This window comes from Leopardus geoffroyi, chromosome B4 (assembly GCF_018350155.1).
Source record: "Leopardus geoffroyi isolate Oge1 chromosome B4, O.geoffroyi_Oge1_pat1.0, whole genome shotgun sequence".
NCBI classification, from domain to species: Eukaryota; Metazoa; Chordata; class Mammalia; order Carnivora; family Felidae; genus Leopardus; species Leopardus geoffroyi.
Window position 1 is genome coordinate 96,954,641 of NC_059341.1, and position 21,440 is coordinate 96,976,080.

At 42.5% G+C, this 21,440-nt stretch overlaps 1 protein-coding gene across 1 annotated transcript in view; it reads left to right on the plus strand.

Annotated features, from left to right (window-relative positions):
* The first annotated feature begins 700 nt into the window (after positions 1-700).
* TPH2 (tryptophan hydroxylase 2) overlaps positions 701-21,440 on the plus strand; it is a 104,830-nt gene continuing 84,090 nt past the window's right edge. Inside the window, exons 1-5 of the mRNA XM_045464679.1 lie at positions 701-912; positions 3,453-3,605; positions 6,146-6,329; positions 6,440-6,540; positions 11,489-11,556. Of these exons, the coding sequence (XP_045320635.1) occupies positions 808-912; positions 3,453-3,605; positions 6,146-6,329; positions 6,440-6,540; positions 11,489-11,556 (611 nt within the window). The 5' untranslated portion in view covers positions 701-807. The remainder of the gene's footprint in view (positions 913-3,452; positions 3,606-6,145; positions 6,330-6,439; positions 6,541-11,488; positions 11,557-21,440) is intronic.

Sequence of the window (21,440 nt, forward strand, 5' to 3'; positions counted from 1 at the left end):
GAGAGGAAAAATTCAGAAACCGTCAATAGCATCAAAGGAATGACTGATATATAGGCATTTATTTTCCTTTTCCTTCTCACAAAGTGGAGAAGATTCTAGGGTTAGTGTCTCAATCACATATGTGGCTAAATCAAAGCCTTACATATCCTTTACAATACAATTGCCTGAATATCACCACACAGTGGCATCATAGGATTGGGAAGCAGTGCCTTTTATGAAAGCCATCACACACATACAGTTGTAACACATCAGATCAGAAAACACTTAACACAAAATAAAATGGCTTAAGGATTCAACAGTGCTGATCTTTCTAAAAAAATTTTTTTTTCCGTTTGGAAAGAAAGCCCAAAACCTTTGAACTCATAGTCACCTAAAGTCTGAGGTTAGCTTGCCAGTAGCAGGTTTGAGAGATGAGAGCTAACCTCAGGGAACAGATGTTTTCTTTTACAAATAACATCCCCATTATGTATTGTTCTCCACCACCCACACCCAAACGACTGTTCGACCTATGAAACAAACCGCGACAGGAGCACAGATAACCCCAGCCTTCAGGTCTGTAATCTGATCGTGGCCATCGGCAGCCAGAAATGAGTTTCTTTCTAATCAGCCTTCCATCAGTCCCCAGTCACTCATATAAAGGAGCCTGGGGAGGGGACGATTCTCATTGCTCTTTCGTCAGCACCAGGGTTGTGGACAGAGCCTGGAGCAGCCGTCTATCTTACTCCCCTTCCGCTCTGTCTCCGCCAGCGCTGCTAACTGCCCCTCTAGTCCCCCCTGCTGCAGAGAAAGAAAATTACATCGGGATCCATGCAGCCGGCAATGATGATGTTTTCCAGTAAATACTGGGCAAGGAGAGGGTTTTCTCTGGATTCAGCAGTGCCTGAAGAGCATCAGATACTTGGCAGCTTAACAGTGAGTACTGAGTAGCTGGCACTCTAGAGGAGTGTTTTCTAGGGTAGCCATCGTTTTATCCTTGCCACAGGGACACCTGATATAGACCAAGCACACATGCCTCAACTTGTTCTTCTATCATCTGTATACCCTGCTTCCCTGCTGTCTGCCTTCAATCTTTCTTCTCTCTCCATAAAGTGGGTATATTGATCACTATGTTCTCAACTTCCTTTCCTCAAAGTTTATAAGTAGAAAGTAAAGAAGTTCTTGAACATCAGGAACAAGAGATTGTAGGAACCAATGTCTTATATCTACAACTAAACAGAGTGTGTAGAATTTTGAAAGGCCATTTATTATGAGTAGGAACAGAGAGAAGAAATTAAATAGATTTCTGTGATTCCCGCAAGATTATTGTGTCTCCTATACCTCTAACCATCTACAAAGCTTGTTTTTTTAAACACAGAAGTAATGTTTTCTATTCTTGCCTATAGGTGCTGATTATTGGAATAAAAGAAAGTCTGGTTCCTTTCAAAAGTTTTCCTGCTTTCCTCATTCCCCCATTCCTCCCCCCCCCATTTTAATTGATGGAGTAATGAAAGCAATATACCACTTGCTTCAGTATTTAAGATAGTTTTTGTATTGAAATACTAACAGAATAAAAAAGGAAACATTTTGTGGGATTTTAGATCCTGATTTGAGGTAATAGTCATGCGATTTAATAAAAAAGACAATGAACAGAAAAATCTATTCAGATTCCTAGTGATTTAAAATATTAAATACTATTTCATTATTATAACCTCAGAGTTCATCAAACCAATTACAATTCAGTCTGTGTCATAGAAAGTTGTGTTCTAACGTTGTAGCTCCAAACATGTGCCAGAAGGTTGTATTGCACAGTGCATTATTAGTGGTAAAAGTGTTGAAAAGTAATCGGGGTAAGTTTTATAGAACTATTTAAATCAATTTGCAGAAAGGAGACCAAAAATGTAAATAGATTTTTTAACATCTAAATATCATGAATATTTGGATGAGATATTACACTGAGGAATTTTGAAGTCATAATGAACTGCTAGAAGGAAAACAAAGAACTCAGAGTTATGGTTAATGTATGACCCTTTTGTATAAAAAATTCTACTTAAATAGATAAGATCTGTGTGTTATGTGGTGAGGATAAGGCAGATGTTGAGTGAGAGTGCTGTGGCATTTGAGCCTTTAATGACTAAACATACTGTCAAATGCCAATGTCTGCATGAACTTTTTCTCTTTCAAGTCATATAATAAAATATTCATTTCCATGATATAAAAATCTGGTGAGTGAGGCAATGTGAAAAAGTGAAACATGTAAAAATAAAGCTGGTAGGGAAATCAGAGGAAGAGAGTGGCAAGTCCCTGTTCACTGGGTACATATCAAATGTACTTTTCTCAGTTACGTGAGAAACTCAGTTTCCTGAGACTGGTCTGATTGTACCAACTTACTACTTGCCAGGGAGAAACATCTCTGTTTGCTCAAGTCTTCGTTTGCGTATAAAGAACACAAAAAAGTACAACCTAACTTCACTTTGTCTTTTACGTGAAAGTTCCCAGCATTTTTATTCTGTATTTCTGACAATGTGATCCATCCAAGTTTCTGAAATCTGCCATTTTTTTGTCTTTAACCAATAGGGCTAATAGTCATCACTTAGTCCTGTATTACAATATCTTGAATGGCTAATGAAGTGTTAATCATGTTCAGTTTCTCAGATTTTACTCTTTGCTTCTAATGATTAGCTAGTTTTCCTTCCTTCCTTCCTTCCTTCCTTCCTTCCTTCCTTCCCTCCTTTCTCTCTTTGTCTCTTTTTTTTTCCTTTCCTCCCTCCCCTTCCCTTTTTTCTTTTATTTGTGGCTGGATTGTAACAGCCACTTTTCAGATATTATTGCTAACACAGATGGCCTTAATTGAATATACTCCTCTGTGTTGAACTTGTGCAGATACAGATTCACATTGACAATGTGGATCTAATTGCAGAAAGTAAGGTTATCAATTTCAGTGCGTGTCCTGACATATTTCAGAATGAAATGGGTAGTTTATTTTGAAGATTTAATTGAAACTAAAATTATTGTTGTGAAAAATGTTTGGTCTTAATTTTTGTTTTATTTACTAATTACTATAGTTTCCATATTATGCAAGTAGGCTAACAGACCAAATTTCATGCTGTAAAGTAAACCTAGAAAGAAAAGCAGGAATTATTTATATATGAGACTTTATGATGGTCAGATTTTTGTTACTATTAAATAAAGTGAACCAAATCTGATCACCCTGGATCAGATTTCAACCACTGAGGGGTATCTTACAGCACTTGGAAAATAGTGTCCCAGAATACACTGGATCAGTATTTATGATCAAAAGTTATGAGTTCTGTGGTAGCTTCTCTTTGAGTGTATAGGATTGCTGAAGTTTCTGGCATATGAATGGAATATCTGACAAAAACTCTAGTTAGGGGAACTCTGGAATCCTAATCAATATTTGTGTGTGTGTATGTGTATGTGTATGTGTATGTGTGTGTATTTCTACCTTCTTGAAGTTAAATAAAGCTAACTCTGGCAAAAATGATGATAAAAAAAGCAGCAAGGGGAACAGTAAAAGTGAAACTGGTCCTGAAAGTGGCAAGACGGCTGTTGTCTTCTCGTTGAAAAATGAAGTTGGAGGATTGGTAAAAGCGTTGAAACTCTTTCAGGTAAATGTAAAACATCATTACATAACTTTAAAAGTGATCATGTGCCCCATTACACACCTGTCCTCTGCTGTGAAACATCACTGAATCCATTTCACAGAAACCAAATTTCATGAAGCTTTACAAGGGAAGTGTGTCTGTCAAACAATGAAATGAGCAGATTTGCGTCAGCTATGTTTTATTAATTCTGAGTTAGCCTCTTAGAAATTCCTCAGACTATAGTCAGATAAGAAAGTCAGTAATTAAAAATGGGAGTCTCACACCTGAGAAAGCAAATGCAAGAGGAGCCAACAGGCTATCTTTAAATATCAAGAGCCTGCAGCCTTATTTGATTTGTTAACATTTGAGTTGTGTGCATGTTCTATGAGCACATTTATTGCCTAAAATGAGATACATAAGGAGAAGCATTTGGTAGTTTCCTATGCCTCATTGTTTCATGACTTTAACGTCTTTTGGAAAGACGAGTCAATCTCCCCATATATAAGCTAGGGCTAGCTCTATTTAATAGAAATGTAGTAGCTTTTTTTCCAGGTCCAATTTGGTGGCTTGAACCCCCAAGAAAGAGCCTGGTTGAGGGGGAGGTTAGAAAAGCCCAGAAACTGTTGCCCTCTTACCAGGGGAAACCTGATGGCTACCTTACTCTTCAGCAAGCATTGTCCCTTACAAATGCATCTGGTTTGGGGGCACTGGCTGCTGATTTGGGCTGCAAGATAGGGAGCCCAGCTCTGTATGGTGCCTAGGACCTGTCGGTGCAGTGGAAAGGTGATTGGAATTGCAGTCAGAGAATTCAGACTTGTGTTCTCCTGGTTTGGCTAATCACCAGCTGCTTCCTAGCTTCAAGTTCTTCATTTGTAAAGTAGCGGTAATCATTCCTACCAAACAAGGTTGTTGTGATACACTAATATGAGTGAAAGGGCTTTGTCAAAGTGTACAGATAGGACGCCTTTATTGTAAGGTCTCTTTGATGACCATAGAGGGGGAATTAGCAGCCTCATTTGGCAAATATTTCCTTGTTCTCTCTTGACCTGGAAGAAAGGATCAGGCACCATTAACAGTGGTAATGGAAATCTGGGGAAATATTTTGCACATAATTGTATCATCCAGGGCCGTCGCCATTCAGTGCCCAAAGGCAGGCCAGACTCCCTGGAGAAGGAGTTAGCAGCCCAGAGTTTTCACTAGGCCATCAGCTAGTCATGGGGTCAGAGCTAAACCATTTAGCCCATCCAAACCCCAGTTCCCTTGTCTAAAAATACCTACTCTGCTTCAACCAATGGACATTAAGAGCCCAAAGTGACACAGCATGTGTGTGAAGACTCTTGACCTTAATATTAGTCTTACCTTTATTATCAGCCGATTTAGAAAATGTGGTGTTATTGTAAAGGTTAATAAAAACAGAAATAGAGTATCTAGTTTCCTGGTCACAGGACTACTTTCTTTATGCAGGGGAGGATCTGTTTGATTTGATCTTACTCTGTACTGGAAACCACCTATCCTGCTCCCGTGCTGAAAATTCTGAGACCATCCAGGATTGTATGAGGAAATGTGAATTGATAATTGCAATATACCATCTGGTGTGATGGGGAGGTTTTGGCTTATTTAAGGGCAGGGTAGGGCGGAGAGGAGAACTTAGTCTTCAGTTAACTCAGGGGAAGGGTGGACTGCATCGCTGGGCAAATTTCAACCTGATAAATAAAGTACTAAATTGCTGCCCTCCCTTGAACACCTTATTGTAAGGAGAACTTTACCCCTGAAATCCGTCACAGGGTGAGGTTTGCAATGGTGTATCCTTGCATGAAACTAGTCTGGAGGTTGCTGAAACAGAATAGTTGATAAATGGTCCCATTTAGGTGTGTTTTTTGGTTGTTGTTTTGTTTTTGTTTTTGTTTTTGCCTGTAGAGATACTTTCTTGGCTGCTTTTCTTCCTTTTCTTTTTCTACAATGTGGGTTGCACTTTGGCTTGTGTCTCCCAACTATCAGTCGTTTTCATACCACCTGCCCAATGTCTGCCTCATTTGCCTGCCATTTGTACCATGTACTTATTTTTTCAAAGATTATTGTGTTTTAAACTTTAACTTGTGAGGAAAACTTATACTGTTATAAAATCAGGGATTCGAGATTAGTTATGGTGATTTTTTTTGAAACATATGAAAATAAAAATATAAATTTGGGGATCATATGATGATATAAACTAATTTCCCCCCTCCAAATAGCCATGTACACCCCCCCAGCGGGATGTGGGCTGTTCAAGAAAACAATGATATCCATAATTATAATACATTTTATAGGGCCCTGTGTATGCTCTTTTATGCCCTCTTTTTAAAAAAAATAAGACGGGAAAAACTATATACAGTGTTTATTTCCATTAACAGAGGTAGTGGTTGGAAACATTTCCATGTTTTAGTCAACCAAAGAGCAAGGAGATGGTCTTTTCCTCCTCTGTGGGCACTTAGCACCTGTTCTTACGAGTTGAATAAGAACAGCCTGTGGCGTCCCTTTTATTGTGCCCTGAAGGTAATTTAGAGATGTTGCTTACATTTCCACAGGAGAAACATGTCAACATGGTTCATATCGAGTCCAGGAAATCCCGGAGAAGAAGTTCAGAGGTTGAAATCTTCGTGGACTGTGAGTGTGGCAAAACGGAATTTAACGAGCTCATCCAGTTGCTGAAATTTCAAAGTACAATTGTAACGCTGAATCCGCCGGAGAACATTTGGACAGAGGAGGAAGGCAAGGCCAACTTCTCCTTGTCGGGTGATTTAGCAATCTGAGAAATGTTGCAAAGAGGAAAATACAATCTGTGAGCTAATATTTTTGAACTCGCACTGTGTTTCCAACAGAGCTAGAGGATGTGCCCTGGTTCCCCAGGAAGATCTCTGAGTTAGACAAATGCTCTCACAGAGTTCTCATGTATGGTTCTGAGCTTGACGCCGATCACCCAGTAAGTGTCCAGTAAGATCCATTCCATGCAGGCCCTTCCAGCTCCACGCGTGTGCCAGCTAGTGTGCCATGTTGTGTGCTGTGACGCTTTATTGTAGAGCAATTTATTATGTATTCCCCATCACGGAGAGCAGACTTTCAAATGATAAAGCTTCCCTGTACATACGCGGTGGCTGGAAACAGATTAGAAGGATGGCATTTCCACATAACATTTGTTCTTAAAAGGATTGGAGAGAGGAGGAGATTCAAAACCTTGGAGAATATTTCTGTAGTATTAGACAGCCTGAGATATACTTGCAGATGGTGACCCTTGGAAAAACGATGAACTGAAATTGATCACCCCTTTGAGAAATGAGGGAGGACTAGGCATTATGGGGCTCAGTGAGAGAATAAAATTCTCCTCGCTATTTTCCTTGACTGGAGGTAGTTAGGAGCAGAGTAATGTGGTGGGCTTCAGTCTCAATGGAAGGGCAGAGGGTTTTAGAATGAGGTTGTGATGGAAAACACATCTCTTCCCACATCTACTCTGAATCTATTTACCACTATCTCTCGTCTATTCCAATAAAAATGGCCACCTGTTAAGAAATATGATACGTAGGTAAGCATTTCCCATTATTTCCTACCTCCCCCTTTACATCAGTTTTTATTTAACACAAGAGACCTGGAACTTCTTTATGGTCAGAATGAAGTATAGTTAATAGTCTGGGAGAAGTAAGCAATGTACTCATTTGTTACAAGCACTTTTTTCCTGGTGCCCCTTGTCGAAAAATGGGCAGATAAAAGAGTGAAACCCAAGCAGATCAGTCATGTTTATGGAAGGGCTTTGCAGTCTGAGGGTAATGGTGTACAGTTATTCCTTTATTTTAAATGGAAGAAATCTAGAAATGTGACAGTGTGACTATACTCTATGCAGTGGTTTACCAAGTGTGGTCCCAGGATCGGCCCCATCGTTACCTGGGGGTTTGTTATAACAAGCCCACATCTAAGTTTGAGAACCACTGCTTTAGAGGAAACTATGACAACTTCAATAAACAAGGAAATTTTCAATCGAATTAGTCATTTCACACAATATACCAATTCAAACCAATTCATAATATACCATTCAAGTAATGGTCAAACAGACCTAATTCAACTGCATTATTTTCAAGAAGCTGAATTTATCCAAAGATGTGGTGTGTTACATTTGCCAGTCTAAAATTTCAGAATAATTCACAGTAACTCATGAATGACGCTCCCAAATGTTAGAAAAACACTCAAAAGTGCCTTTAATAATCATCCATTTGTTATCTTCCCCCTTCCCACTTCCAGAAGAGTCAGAATTAGCACAGACGCCCAATTTAAGAGTTTAGCAGTAATGGGACTTTCCGGATACCAGCTGTTAACTTGCAGGATGACCTTGGGCGAGTCCCTCTATTTTTGCACCTCAAATTCTTTATGTAAAAAGTGGAAATAAAATTCTTATTGACCTCCAAGGGGCGTTTGAAAAGCCTACTTAATAAAACAACTGGAAAGCATTTTGGCAAGAGTAAATGCTTAATCCCAGGGATGGAAATGCTGTGTCATTCAGATCAGTGCCTGGATAGTAAATGAATTTTTGCTAACCTCGTATTTCCAAATGTTCCCCTTAGTCTAGTTTTTAAATTACTCGACCTGGAGAAAGGGGGTCAGCTTTGTTAGTGGAGCAACCACAGGAACCACTGACCTTGCTTTGAAAAAAAAAATTTATTCCGATACTCAGTGTGAATTTTTCTGTGTTTAATTCTGTTCTGTTATTCCTAATTATACCTACTTTATGATACCTTCTCTTATTTTCTGTGCAGCCAGTTGAAATAATTGCAAGTACTTAGCAATCTACTATCTCACTCATCATTTTTTTTTAATCACATGTATTCCTTTTATAAGCACGTCAAATGTTCATTATGCAAAATCTGGTATTGGTAAATTGGTGTTTTTCGTAGGTTATTATTTGATGAGCACGGAGAACGTTGTCTAAGGACTTTGGGTGCCTGGGAATAATCTCAGTTTCAAGACAGGGATGATCGTGTTAGGATGGCACTCTTGCTCTTGGTTGGCTTGGAAGGAGCTGGGATGGGAGAGTCAGGTTGCTGAGGCTACCTAGAAAGGGTTAAATATCTATCTAGGTCAGTGTCTTTCAAACTTTAATGGACAATCACCTTGAGGGTCTTTTCAAAGTGCAGATGGGAGTTCTGGGATTCTACGTGTCTGGTGAGGTCCCAGCTGAGGCTTTAACTGGGGGTCTGCTACACTTTCAGTAGCAAGGATCTGGACTGGGAGGGTCTCTCAAAGTGTGATTCATGGCCCACCCATAAAGTGCTTATTAAAAATGCAATTCCTTGGAGCTCAGCCCCCTGAATCAGAACTTTCAAGACGGACCCTAGAATCTGCATTTGAGAAGATTTGCAGGAGATCCTGATGAGCTCTAGTGTTTTGAGAACGAATGTTCTAGCTCAACAATTGTCAACCTTAGCTTTCCATTCAAATAATCTGTGGAGAATTAAAAAAACTACTGAGGCCAGTCTCACCTCAGAGTGCTGAAATCAGAACCTCTGGGAATGCATCTAGGTTTGGAGTATTATTTATTTATTTTTCTTTTAAATGTTTATTTATTTTGAGAGAGAGACAGAGAGACAGAGAGACAGAGAGACAGAGAATGCGTGCATGAGCAGGGGAGGGACAGAAGGAGAGAGGGAGACGAGAATCCCAAGCAGGCTCCCGGCTGAGCATGGAGCCCAAGGTGGGGTTTGATCTCACCAACCATGAGATCATAACCTGAGGTGAAATCAAGAGTCAGATGCTTAACTGACAGAGCCACCGGGCGCCCTGGAGTATTATTTAAATCTCCCCAGGGGATTCTAATATTTCACCAGCGTTGAACGATTTGGGATAGCTGCTTGAGTGCCAACGCACACTTGGCTGAGCTCTTTAGGGTACTGGCTGGGTCTTTAGTTCTCCTTGATTTAAATGGAGAGAGGAAGGATGGGTATGCGACAGATATTCGCTGGGGACTAGGGTTGCCAGCTTTAACAAATAAATATATAGGATGCCCAGTCAAATTTGAATTTCAGGTAAATGAGGAATAATTTCCTGGTATGAGTATGCTCCAAATATTACAAGGGTGCCCTCTGTTTTATCTGGTAACTTATCCCTGCCTTCAGTCCAGAATAGATGGCCAAGGAATTCTTTGTCCCTGTAATCACTGGTGTAGCTGGGGTCTCTTTTATTTTGCTAGTCCACAGCTCCAGCCTAGAAGCTCTGGATCACCACTGGTGTTTGCGTAACCACTGCCATCCGAGGCTAATGAGGCACGATGAGTAAATCACTCTCTTGCATGCCTGGGAAAAGGTGCAGGTGTTTGCCAAGGAGAGGCAGTCGAGAATCTTTGGGAAGCCCAGCAGACAACGATGCTTGCAGGATGGTGTCTGGTTTGGCAGGAGCTGGGGAACAGGTGCTGTGCTTTTCACATGACTCTTTTCCCTTTGTCAGGCCTTCTTTCCTCTTGAGTAATAAAGGTGCTTGGAACTCGTCAGTTTTAGCATCCTGGGCTGCTTGGTATCACTAGGGAGTTGAAACTTATACTTTCTCGTCGAAAGCAGGAGAGCCGTTTTCAGGTCACAGACGCATTTGTGAATGTGGTAGCTACGGTCACGTCATTTTGCGTGTGCACATTATAAGTTTTCATAAGCCTGCCTGTGAATACTGGTTTGAAAATTCCCAATTCATAGCAGAAGAAAGACAGCACCAGCTTCTCTGGTGCAGGTACTTCATTTCTGCAGCGTGTTTGGGTGATCTCAGATACTCTCTCTGTCTCCCGCTATTAGGAGTGCTCTTCTGAGAGAAAGGCTGTTGGCAGTGGAAGTTCTTTACCTCAGCCCAGCAGACAGTCCTGAAGGCCAGTTCTCCTCCAACCATACAAGAGAACAGAATGATTTTCTCTGAGTTTGAGGTTCCTCTGACCAGCCCACCTTTGCAGAAACATGCTAGCCACAGCAGGGGTAGTCTAGGCCTTTGTGGGCCTGTCCCCGCTCTCCCCTCAGAGCCAGGGATCCCAGCGGCCCGTCTTGCCTGGCCTCCATTCTCAGAGTGGCCACTGCTTCCTGGCTACCTCTTAAGGTTGCAGGGGTTGCAGACGTAAGAAGTTAAATTGAAACAACTCCTTCTGGGTTTCCAGCGGTTTGAAGAAACAACCCCAGAAAGAATTGATTGAAAGTACCTGAAGGAAAGGAGAATGGAAAGTCTGTTGACAAGAGGAGAGATTCTTGAGTAAACCAGGAGGTTCCTCTCAGTAGTAGTCTGCCTGACAGAACAGTGGCAGACAGGATGTTTAATTTCCCAGGTGCATGATGATGAATAAGAGTCTCGCAGTTGCTAACGACTAAAGAGCATCACGGGAAGTCACCGTGGAATGGAACTAACTTGCTATGCTGTGCATGAATCCCTTATGATCGATTTTGCATTGTGTGGCTATCCTCCTAAAAAAACAGCAAAACCTCTTTAATTCATGCTAATTTGGGGATTCTGTGATTATTCTGAATGATAGGATTTTTAATAAATGTGCATTTATTGGTTATTTACACAAAATTACATTTAGGTTAACTTACCGAGTAACCGTGTTAGAGGGACCTGTTTTAATGAACAGGGTAAGATTGACTTGTGATTAACATCAATTACATGTAATGATACTTGAACACCAAAGGGTGTCATTCACTTTAGCCTGAATTCCCGCGCATCCCAAATTAGTACAACCCAAATTTAATGAGGTTTTACTGTAAGCACAATTCGCTTCTGCCTGTGTCATCAAGATGGTCATCCAAGGATTGGATTTACATTTGAATTGAACACTCAAGAAACACCCCAGTGATTTTCTTTTAGGCCTTCTGCAGCTACTTTTTGGTACTTTGTTAAATAACTTAATCTCTTTTCTGTTTAAGGGATTTAAGGACAATGTCTATCGACAGAGAAGAAAGTATTTTGTGGATGTGGCCATGGGTTATAAATAGTAAGTACCTGTGTAACTCTTTTCTGTGACTTGTTGCTGGCGAATTAGGGAAAACACACATTGTGCTAAATAGACCTGTCTTGTCTTCACTTTACCTTTTGCAGAAGGCAGGCACGAGCCATTTTAAATACTCACCAACTTTGTAGGGTTTCAATGCCAACACTGATGTTTGACATGCAGGTATAATTGTAAAATAATGAGTCCTGCAGGTCACAGGCCGAGTGCTACATTTTCACCATTGTCTTTGCTGCTCTACCAAGACAAGGTGCCGTTTTTATATACTCTGTAGGGTCTAGAAAATGTGTTTAAAAAATTTTTTTTAATGTGTATTTTTGAGAGACAGAGACAGAGCGTGAATGGGAGGGGGCAGACAGAGAGGGAGACACAGAACTGGAAGCAGGCTCCAGGCTCTGAGCTGTCAGCACAGAGCCCCACGAGGGGCTTGAACCTACAAGCCGTGAGATCATGACCTGAGTTGAACTTGGACACTTAACCGACTGAGCCACCCGGGCACACCGGGAAAATGTGTTTTCATTTTACTTTTGATTTGACTTGTCAGTAATCTGCTTCAATGTCCAGTTTCCCCAGTGAAAGTAGAAGATTCAGCAGGATTGGTATAAGGGTTCATGTAAGCGGCATTAATAAAAAAATACATGTGTTTGCTTTCCATGGAAAGGGAAATTCGCTATAAATTGGAGGGCTTATGGAAGACTTTCTTACCTAATCCCAGATCAAGGTGGGGATAAAGTTGGAGAACCTCAGGATTGGGGTTAGGACCATGCATAATGCATGGTGCTAAGTAGCAGTGACAGGATGTTTGAGACCAGTAATGATGTCATGTGTTGACTGCAGGCCGTGTGTAGGAAAATGGAGTGGATGTTAGGATATTCTGCTCACTTTAATAAAGCTCGTAGACCATCACACTGCTGCCTTTCCTTTGTCTGGTGTGTGATCGGCTACATGAACCTTGTCTTCAGAACAAAATGTAAATCCATACCTGATAGGAGAGATTCTTTCTTATTTTACTTGTGAGTAGTTGAGAAGCTTGACTGTCCTGTGGGGCAAATTTTCCTTGGTGAGAATTTCAGACATTTTGTGTGTTTTAGAGAGTATCAGTGTTTGCTTTATCCTTTTCCTCTTTTTTTTTTTTTTTTTTTCGTTAAGGAATATAACACACAGGGGCTTAAAGCAAAGTCAAACAAAGGACCCCACATCACACCCGTGATTGGATCAGTTGTTGGCTCATGTATAACTTCCTTTGTTGCTTTAGTGCTCTTCCCTTCCTCCTCCCGAGACCCAGACACCTTTTGTTCTTTCTCCACAATGTTTATGATCCTAAAAACCAGAACCACTTGGCACATGCTTTTCCACATGTGTCTCCTCCATTTTTTAAAATGTTTATTTATTTATTTTGAGAGAGAGAGTGAGTGGGAGAGAGGGAAAGAGAGAGAATCCCAAGCAGCCTCCTCACTCAGTGCGGAGCCTGATGTGGGACTTACTCCCACCACCCTAGGATCATGACCTGAGCTGAAATCAAGAGTCAGAGGCTTAACTGACTGAGCCACCCAAATGCCCTTGTCTACTTCATTTTTATTTACTTTGTTCCAAGCAGCTTTTAAAAAAAATTTTTTTTATTTATTTTATTTTTGAGAGAGAGAGAGAGTAAGGGAGGGACAGAGATAGAAGGGGAGAGAGAATCCTAAGCAGGCTCCACACTGTCAGTATAGATCCTGATGTGGGGTTCTATCTCATGAACCCCGAGAGAGATCCTGACCTGAACCCAAATCAAAAGTCAAGACACTTAACCAACTGAGACACCCATGTCCCCCCGCCCCACCCCTCAAGCAGTTTCTTGACCGCCTTTAGCTTCATGTGACTTTCTACCCCCTCACAATGTCAGCATACATAAGGCTTGTCCTGGCCCAAGCCCGACCTCCTGCCCCATTTTTACCCTCAGCACCATCGCTCACTAGCCCCATCTCCCATTGTTTCCCAGTCAAATTGCTAAGAGGGGACTCTGATGGGCTGAGCTCACTTTTTCACATTAGGGTCTGACGAGTGATTGTGAGACTTAAGATTTGCTCCTCTTGTTTCACAGATTGTCCCCAGGGGAACCATGTCATACATGGGTCCTCAGAAGGGGGGGGGGTGGTGGGACAGGTCATTAGGGCATGAACTCCCCAGGATATGATAAAAGCTCAGTGCTTGGCAGAGCCTTTTTTTAAAGACAAAACAGATGGATAAATATGTATTTTATGCATAGATGATATATGTATTATATATGTGAAAATATACATATGTACATATATGTATATATGTGTGTGTATATATATATATATATATATATGTATATGTATATATAAAGGGTTTTATTAGCATAGTGATCAAGGATCTATCTCAAATGTTACTAATTTCTTCTTGGTAGATTCCAGAAACTGGACAAAGCAAGCTGATATTGTGGTGACACTAATAGAATTGGTATATATGAGTCAAACACTTTCAAAGAGCATTGATAATGGGGAGTGTTTGTGTTTTAAGGAAAATATATTGAGATGGAGAGAAGAGGCAAAGAACATGTAGTGAAAATGATGGAGGGTGAGGTTCTCGAAGCACTAACAAGAGTTTACATTTGCCACCTTCCCTTAGCTGAAGAGTAAAATTGAGTTGCCGTGTCTATGGAAAACAAAAGTGAAAATTGGTGGTTGGAAATGGTGGACATTTTTTTTTCCTGCAAAAAGCTTATTGTTTCCATTTGGTCCACTACTCAGGAGAAGGCTCCAGGGTGGTTAAAAAGCTGCCTAGTGCCTGCAGGGAGGGACTCAGGCAGAAGACTTGGCACCAGGGGATGCCAGAAGGGCCTCTCAAAGAATGAGGTTTTGGAAGAGATACCTATGTGGCCCAGCCTGGGGGGCCGCCAGCCTGTGGAGTTAGCCAGGTGGTTGCCATCTTCTTGCTGAGTTTCACCTGCTCATCTAGGGAGTGGTTCTCTAGGAAGTCACAGAGCTGGGGGTCTGTGTTGGCAGAACCTGGGCATGAGACCCAGAGGGCCTGTTTCAGGTTCTTCTCCAGAACCATGGCAGCTTCCATGGCACCCAGGGTTTAACCCACTCACCCTGGGATGGCTTCTGTGTGTCCTGGCAGAGGGCCAGGCTGCTGTGTTGTTTTGTCTCTTCAAGAGGTGCTGGGCATCCTCGTGCTTCTCCTTGGCCACTTGGGGAAGAAGTGCTCCGTGCCTTTCAGAGCCACACGAGCATGGTGGAAATAGAAGCCCAGAGAGAGGTAGGTGCAGGAGGCCAGCAGATGCATGCCGACCAGGCTGTTGATTGTGGCCTCCACCTCGGTGGAATAATTCTGACCAAATTGGGAGCTCAGCATTGGTGGGCGATAAACAGGCTATGCTGAAAAGATGGTGTTGGCTGGTTCCAGAGGCAGAGGGTGGCTGAGAAGATGATTCCAAAGGTTATGTATGAACGGAAAAGAGGTTGGAGGGTGGTGGGAGTCTGGGTCCGTTCCATTCAAATGCTGTTGCAACAGGACACAGACTTGCAAGACCCGCAGCTGGAAATGGTGGAGATTTTACACAGAGAAGGCTCTGGATGGAGCTGAAACATTCCAAGATCTGGCCCCTGTTTGCAGGGCTAGGGGGTGCTTAGTTTCAAGGGCCCTGATGTTCAAGAGGCTGAGGTTGGCAGGAAACCACCAATTCATCATTATACAGGGAGAAACTACTCTCATATGACTCACAAAACTCCCTGTTGTCATGACCCCAGAGAGGCTAAATGTTAACCTGAATGTTATTTGGTGGATATAGAGTCAAACCAAACGGTGTTTAAGAGAGTCAGGAATCCAGGGGCATTATAAGCCTCTCCCGGGACAGTGCTGAGTCCAGATTGACTACCTCTAACAACAAAGAGATTAAAAACAACAAAATGATTAGAGCACTGGAGCCAGACAGTCTGGGGTTCAAGTCCTGACTCTACTGCTTCCTGGCTGGGTAATCAACCTCACCGTGCCTGTTTCATCATCTAGAAAGTGAGTCTCCAAATACGACCCATCTCCCAGGGTTGTAGTAAGGATTACCGAAGAGAAGGCACGTGTTGTGTTTAGCACAGGCCCTGGCACACGATTTGTGATCATAAGTGTCACTTATTATTATTACGTCTTCCCCCTTCCCTTTTGTCACAGTCTGTCTTCAGTTTCCAGTTGAACTATTATTGTTTAGCTCTTTAGCTATGTTAACACCATGCTGCCACCCTAACAAATACTGTAGCTCAAATGTCGCAAGAAGTAATCCTTAGATGAAAACAACTTCAGTTCCCCATTTAAAGACTGTTGCCTATACCAAAGCTTTCTGGGCAGAGCGACATCCTTCTTTAGGGAAAGATTTCATAGAAAGCAATCATAGTCCCATTTGTGTGTGTGGGAAGCTGCCACAATACAGATACAGATCGTCAGTTGCCTTGGTGCTTCTTGTAAGTTGCCAGAGTGAGGAAGATGCCTATCAGGAGAGGTTAGATCTGGAAAGCACAAACCCAGGACCTGTGGAAAGTAGAGAGAAAAGAATCATTCCTTAATGCCTTTTATGTCATTGCTGCTGTGGCTTCTCTGAATATGAGTTTGAGGATAGCTAAGGGCTAGCTATTTGTGTGTGTGTGTGTGTGTGTGTGTGTGTGTGTTTATATATGTGTGTATGTGTGAGCGTGCACACAAGCCCATAGAGTGCTGGGGCTCAAGCTCGTGTTCTGGTGCATGTGGGTGTGGGGCACAGGTGCTAACGAATCCCAGGTGGGCCTGGCCCATTGTCTCCAGTTTGCCAGGAAGTAAGTTAGGTTTCCTTTCAGTTTACAAAAAATAAAGATGCAATTTCTAATTGAAATAGGCATTTTTCTGGTGCTGATGGCTTTTTGAGAGCAAAGAAAAAAGATGTCAACACAATAATAACTTAAAATAAGCTCCTTAGAGTGGCTTCTGGCAGCATGCTACAATCTGATTTTCCAATCAGAAGCTTGGAACCTCCGGTCTGAGAAGCAGATTACTTAAAATTGACGTGGTCCTGAAAAATCCAGCATGAGATGTCCCAGCAAATTAGTCTGGTGATAAAATTAGGGGCCATTCTGACAGGTGGAGAGCAATTCAATTCCCCTTAATAATTAGTTAAGGCTTTCTGGACCCTGAGCAGGCAAATATATGGTGAGAGATACAGACAGAGATGGAGTACCGATGGTTGGGGTTGTTGTAGGGATTGGCACGATGTAGTGTGAGGTGCTGAGGCTTTAGGGAGGGAAGAGAACTGAAATGCAGAATAATAGATATTGAAACCATGGCCAAGAAGCCCTCCAGGGGATTCGTGTTGAATACTGTATTTTCTGTGATAGTCTTGAAAGGATAAAGCAGGGGGAAAGAATCAACACAAGCAGAGAAAATGAAAAAATTCCAGTCTATGATGAAAAAACAGCAGGCTCAAAGTGTGCATTACCATGAACCCGAAAGAGGAGAGGGAGCAGGGAAGGTGTCGGCACGCTGAGAACCGTCGATGGGTGCCACTCAGGCGAGTCTCTGATTGACAGCGCTGCTGAGAAACATGATTGATTACCCAGAGGTCCACCACTGCCTGCAGACATGCCTGAGCCGTGTGGCCACGAGTGTCGGGAAGGCCTAATTGCCTCACCAATAATAGCAGAGGAAAACATTCATTAGTGCAAATACTTCTCCATAGAAGACCTGAGAATGAACGCCCTGGATTGAGAGGGCACTGTTTCTAAAATCCTGTGCGAGAGAATGCGAATCACCCCCTGTTCTCCCCAACCCAAATACAAGAAATTCCTGGATAAACAGAAAAAGAAGTACCCCTCGATTAGATGGTGCGATGTGCGTGCAGACAGTTCAGAGAAAATGGAAGTGCGTGGGGGGCAGATGGCATGTGGAGGAAGAGAAAATTACGACTGTGATATGGTAGCTGTTAGGTTTGTCCGAAACTATCCAGCTTTCTGTCGTTGGCACCTTCATATTTTAACCTTGGCATTAGGTTTGCTGCATTTCTGTAGCTTTCACAATTGCTAGATTATTGGGGAAGAAGAATCAGCAATACATTTTTTTTTCAATTGACTAGAAATAAACGCATTTTTCTTTGAGGGCTATTATAACGATTATTCCTCAACAGTATGCATGCATATTTAATTATATTTTTGGTGTGTGTGTGGGGGTGGGAGTTATGTCAATCCATCTTACTCTCTTGGAAAGAGGCCCCGAGCTCTGACTTTAATTATGCCATTCTTGTTTGCTTAAATTGATTTTGAATATTATTGTGATTGTGTTTTGTTATGGATGTACTTTCTTCTGGTTGAAATTAAGGGAGTACATGAACCTTCCGCCCTTCTCAAGGGGCTACGTCCTCTTTTATTTATTATTTATTTATTTTTAGTCCATGGAATCTGAAATGTAAATAGGTAAATGCAATGTCAGAGGGTAAGGTAAACAAGGGAGATTCAAAACGGTCAGAATTTGCTTCAAGTTCAAAATTCCCTGACCTGCCAAGAAAACTCATTTGACTTCAGATGATGTCAGGGAACCACTTCAGTCCATCTCGCAGCCTTAGTTTTCTCCTCTGTGAGTTGGGGATAATAATATCTCTTCTGCCTTCCTCCTGGGAGTATTTTGAGGATTCAATGAAATCAATGGAACATTGTCATACAGTGTACTTTATTCTTATCTCTCTCAAAACAATAATCAAAGAGTCTACACCAAAAGCCTGGGGTTTACTCAGACTCCTGGCCCACTTGGAGAGCCTTGGTTGCTTTCTCTGGTTTTTCTTTCAACGTGGGAGGCAGTGTGTGGTGTGCTTAAGAGTGCAGAAGCCTGGGGTGAATTCCGGCTTTAAACACTTGCCAGCTGAGTGACTCCTACAAATGATTTGTCTTTTATGCCTCAGTTTCCATATCTGGGATACGGGGGTAACTCTGCTACTGCTTTTTAGGATTGTTAAAAGGATTAAGTGAGCTAATATATTAACAGTACTTAGAACACCGTATAGGAAATGCTACATAAGTGCTTGCTAATATTATTCTAATTTTTCTCACTTCAACTGGTCTCTCCTTTTTGTCTACCCGCATGTTCCAAATCTTTGTATTACCTTTTGGTTAATACCCTTCTCTATTCCCCTTGGCCAAGACTCTCTTTAGGCCCTGAAATTGTCTGATTTTTTTACACTGTATTGGTTATTTATTGCCGTATAACAAATGACCCCCAAATTGAGCAGCTTAAAACAACAATTTACTATCTCACAAAGTTTTTGAGGGCCAGGAATTAGAGGGGGCTTAGCTGGGTGGTTGTGGGTCAGGGCCTGTCATGAAGCTGGAGTCAAAGTATTGACCAGGGAAACCTTAGGGCTGGAAGATCTATTTCCAATATGGTCATGCACATGGCTGTTGGCTGGATGCCAAAGTTTCTTACAACATGGGTCCCTCCGCTAGGCTGCCAAGTGTCCTCAAGATAGGGCAGCTGGCTTCCCCCAAATCAAGTGGCCCAAAGGAAAGCGAGGTAGAATCTACCATGCCTTTCATGACGTAGCCTCAGAAGGGACATACCATCACTCCTGATGTATTCTCTTGTTTTCATTGCCCAACCCTGCCACCCTATGGGAGGGGACACGTGGGATAGAGGCCAGGAGTCAGGCTTCACTGGAGACGAAGGAGGTTGGCTGCCACATACCGAGGTTGTGTTCAATTTTATTTCTTCAAGACCCTCTCGAACAGCTCCGCCACACTGGGTCTAGTGTACTGTCTGTAGAAGTCCTCCTCATGAGAGCACGGGAGTGGCAGCACATGTGGAAGAATGGATAGACTTTGGAGCTAGAGGGAGCTGGGTTTGAACTCCTGCTCCACCAAATACACTCGGGGGCCATGAGCGCTGACCTAGTCTCTCTGCGTCTCGGTGCTCTTACCTTAAAACGGGCACGATATTTACCCACCTTGTTGGTTGGGGGGATTACCAGTGATTACAAGGCCCAGGTGCTGGCTGGTGTAAGCTGGGGTTGCATCTATAGATGTGATTATTATTATCATGTGTTAAATAGCTGGTGTTCTTCGATTCTGTGTAATCATTCGTTAAGCTCATTTAAAATGAATAAAGGACCTTAAGGAGTGAATAAATCAGGGAATTTCAGGCTCCATGGTGGGCTGGGTTAAAGGAGCTTTTCAAAAATATATGCGTGTATGTGTGTGTGTGTGTGTGAGTGTGTGTGAGTGTGTGTGTGCACTTTTCAGTTTCATGTAACTCCTGCATGCAGCTCATTTCTTCAGTTGAAACATTGCCCTCTCCAAGGCCTTCCCAGGCCAGTGAGTCTCAGCTAAGATTAGAGGGTGCGGGTTGCATCTGGACTGTGTTGGCTCAATCCCTGAATGGCTGACGGTGGTAGGAGTGTTCACTGTAGATACCACTCAGTTGGCATATTCGGGTAGTTTTTGCTTCTTTCAGTAAAATTCCTGCCATGTGCTGGACACAGTGCTCAACACTTTGCTTATTTTTGCTCATTTAACCTCACAAAAAAACCTTTGGGATAGGTGCCATTATTGTGCTCATTTTGAAGATGAGAAGACTGAGGTTCAGAGACCTTAAGAAATCTGCTAAAGGTGACACAGCTGATCATGTTACCTGCATAAGCACCAGCCGTGGATGCTTTAACTTCCCTGAAATTGAGCAATCAGTTGAAGAGTAGGAAGAAAAAAGCAAATATTGTAGGCCTGGGTTTATTTCCCGGACGACCAGAATAGATTCTTTTTTTTTTTTTTTTAATTAAAAAAAAAAATTTTTTTTTTCAACGTTTATTTATTTTGGGGACAGAGAGAGACAGAGCATGAACGGGGGAGGGGCAGAGAGAGAGGGAGACACAGAATCGGAAACAGGCTCCAGGCTCTGAGCCATCAGCCCAGAGCCTGACGCGGGGCTCGCACTCACGGACCGCGAGATCGTGACCTGGCTGAAGTCGGACGCTTAACCGACTGCGCCACCCAGGCGCCCCCAGAATAGATTCTGAATAAGGTTGCTTACAGGACTCTCAAGTGTACTTCTCTCTTTTTTTAAAATTTTTAAAAATGTTTTATTAAAAAAAATTTTTTTTAACGTTTATTTATTTTTGAGACAGAGAAAAACAGAGCATGAACGGGGGAGGGTCAGAGAGAGGGAGACACAGAATCGGAAACAGGCTCCAGGTTCTGAGCCGTCAGCACAGAGCCCAACGCGGGGCTCGAACTCACGAACCACGAGATCATGACCTGAGCCCAAGTTGGCCGCTTAACCGACTGAGCCACCCAGGCGCCCCAAAATGTTTTATTTTATATTTGAGAGACAGAGACAGCATGAGCAGGGGAGGGGCATAGAGAGGGAGACACAGAACCTGAAGCAGGCTCCAGGCTCTGAGCTGTCAGCACAGAGCCCGACGCGGGGCTCGAACTCACAAACTGAGATCATGACCTGAGCCAAGGTCGGAAGCTCCACCGACTGAGCCACCCAGGCCCCCCTCAAGTGTACTTCTCTTAAAGACACTCTCCATCGTTGCTCAAGAAGCCACGTCTGTAGCACTGCCACGTAACATAGGTGATATCATACACAGGTTGAAAATAGCAGTCACAGAACTAAGACTTGGCATTTTAAAAAGTCATTCTCTTTACAGAATTCTCAGCATATTTGAAATGCACAGTTCTTGTATGTGTTCGGTTCACTTAAGGCTTTATGGAGCCAGGACTTAAACCAGCCAGTCTGACTTCAAGGCTAAGCCATGTCACAGGGTGCCTGGAACATGTACCTGGCCCTGGCGAGGTAGAGCCATGTCCCAAACTGTGTAGCAATTTCGCCCGGCCTGCCGGGTCCTGTGTTCTTCCTGTCCTGCC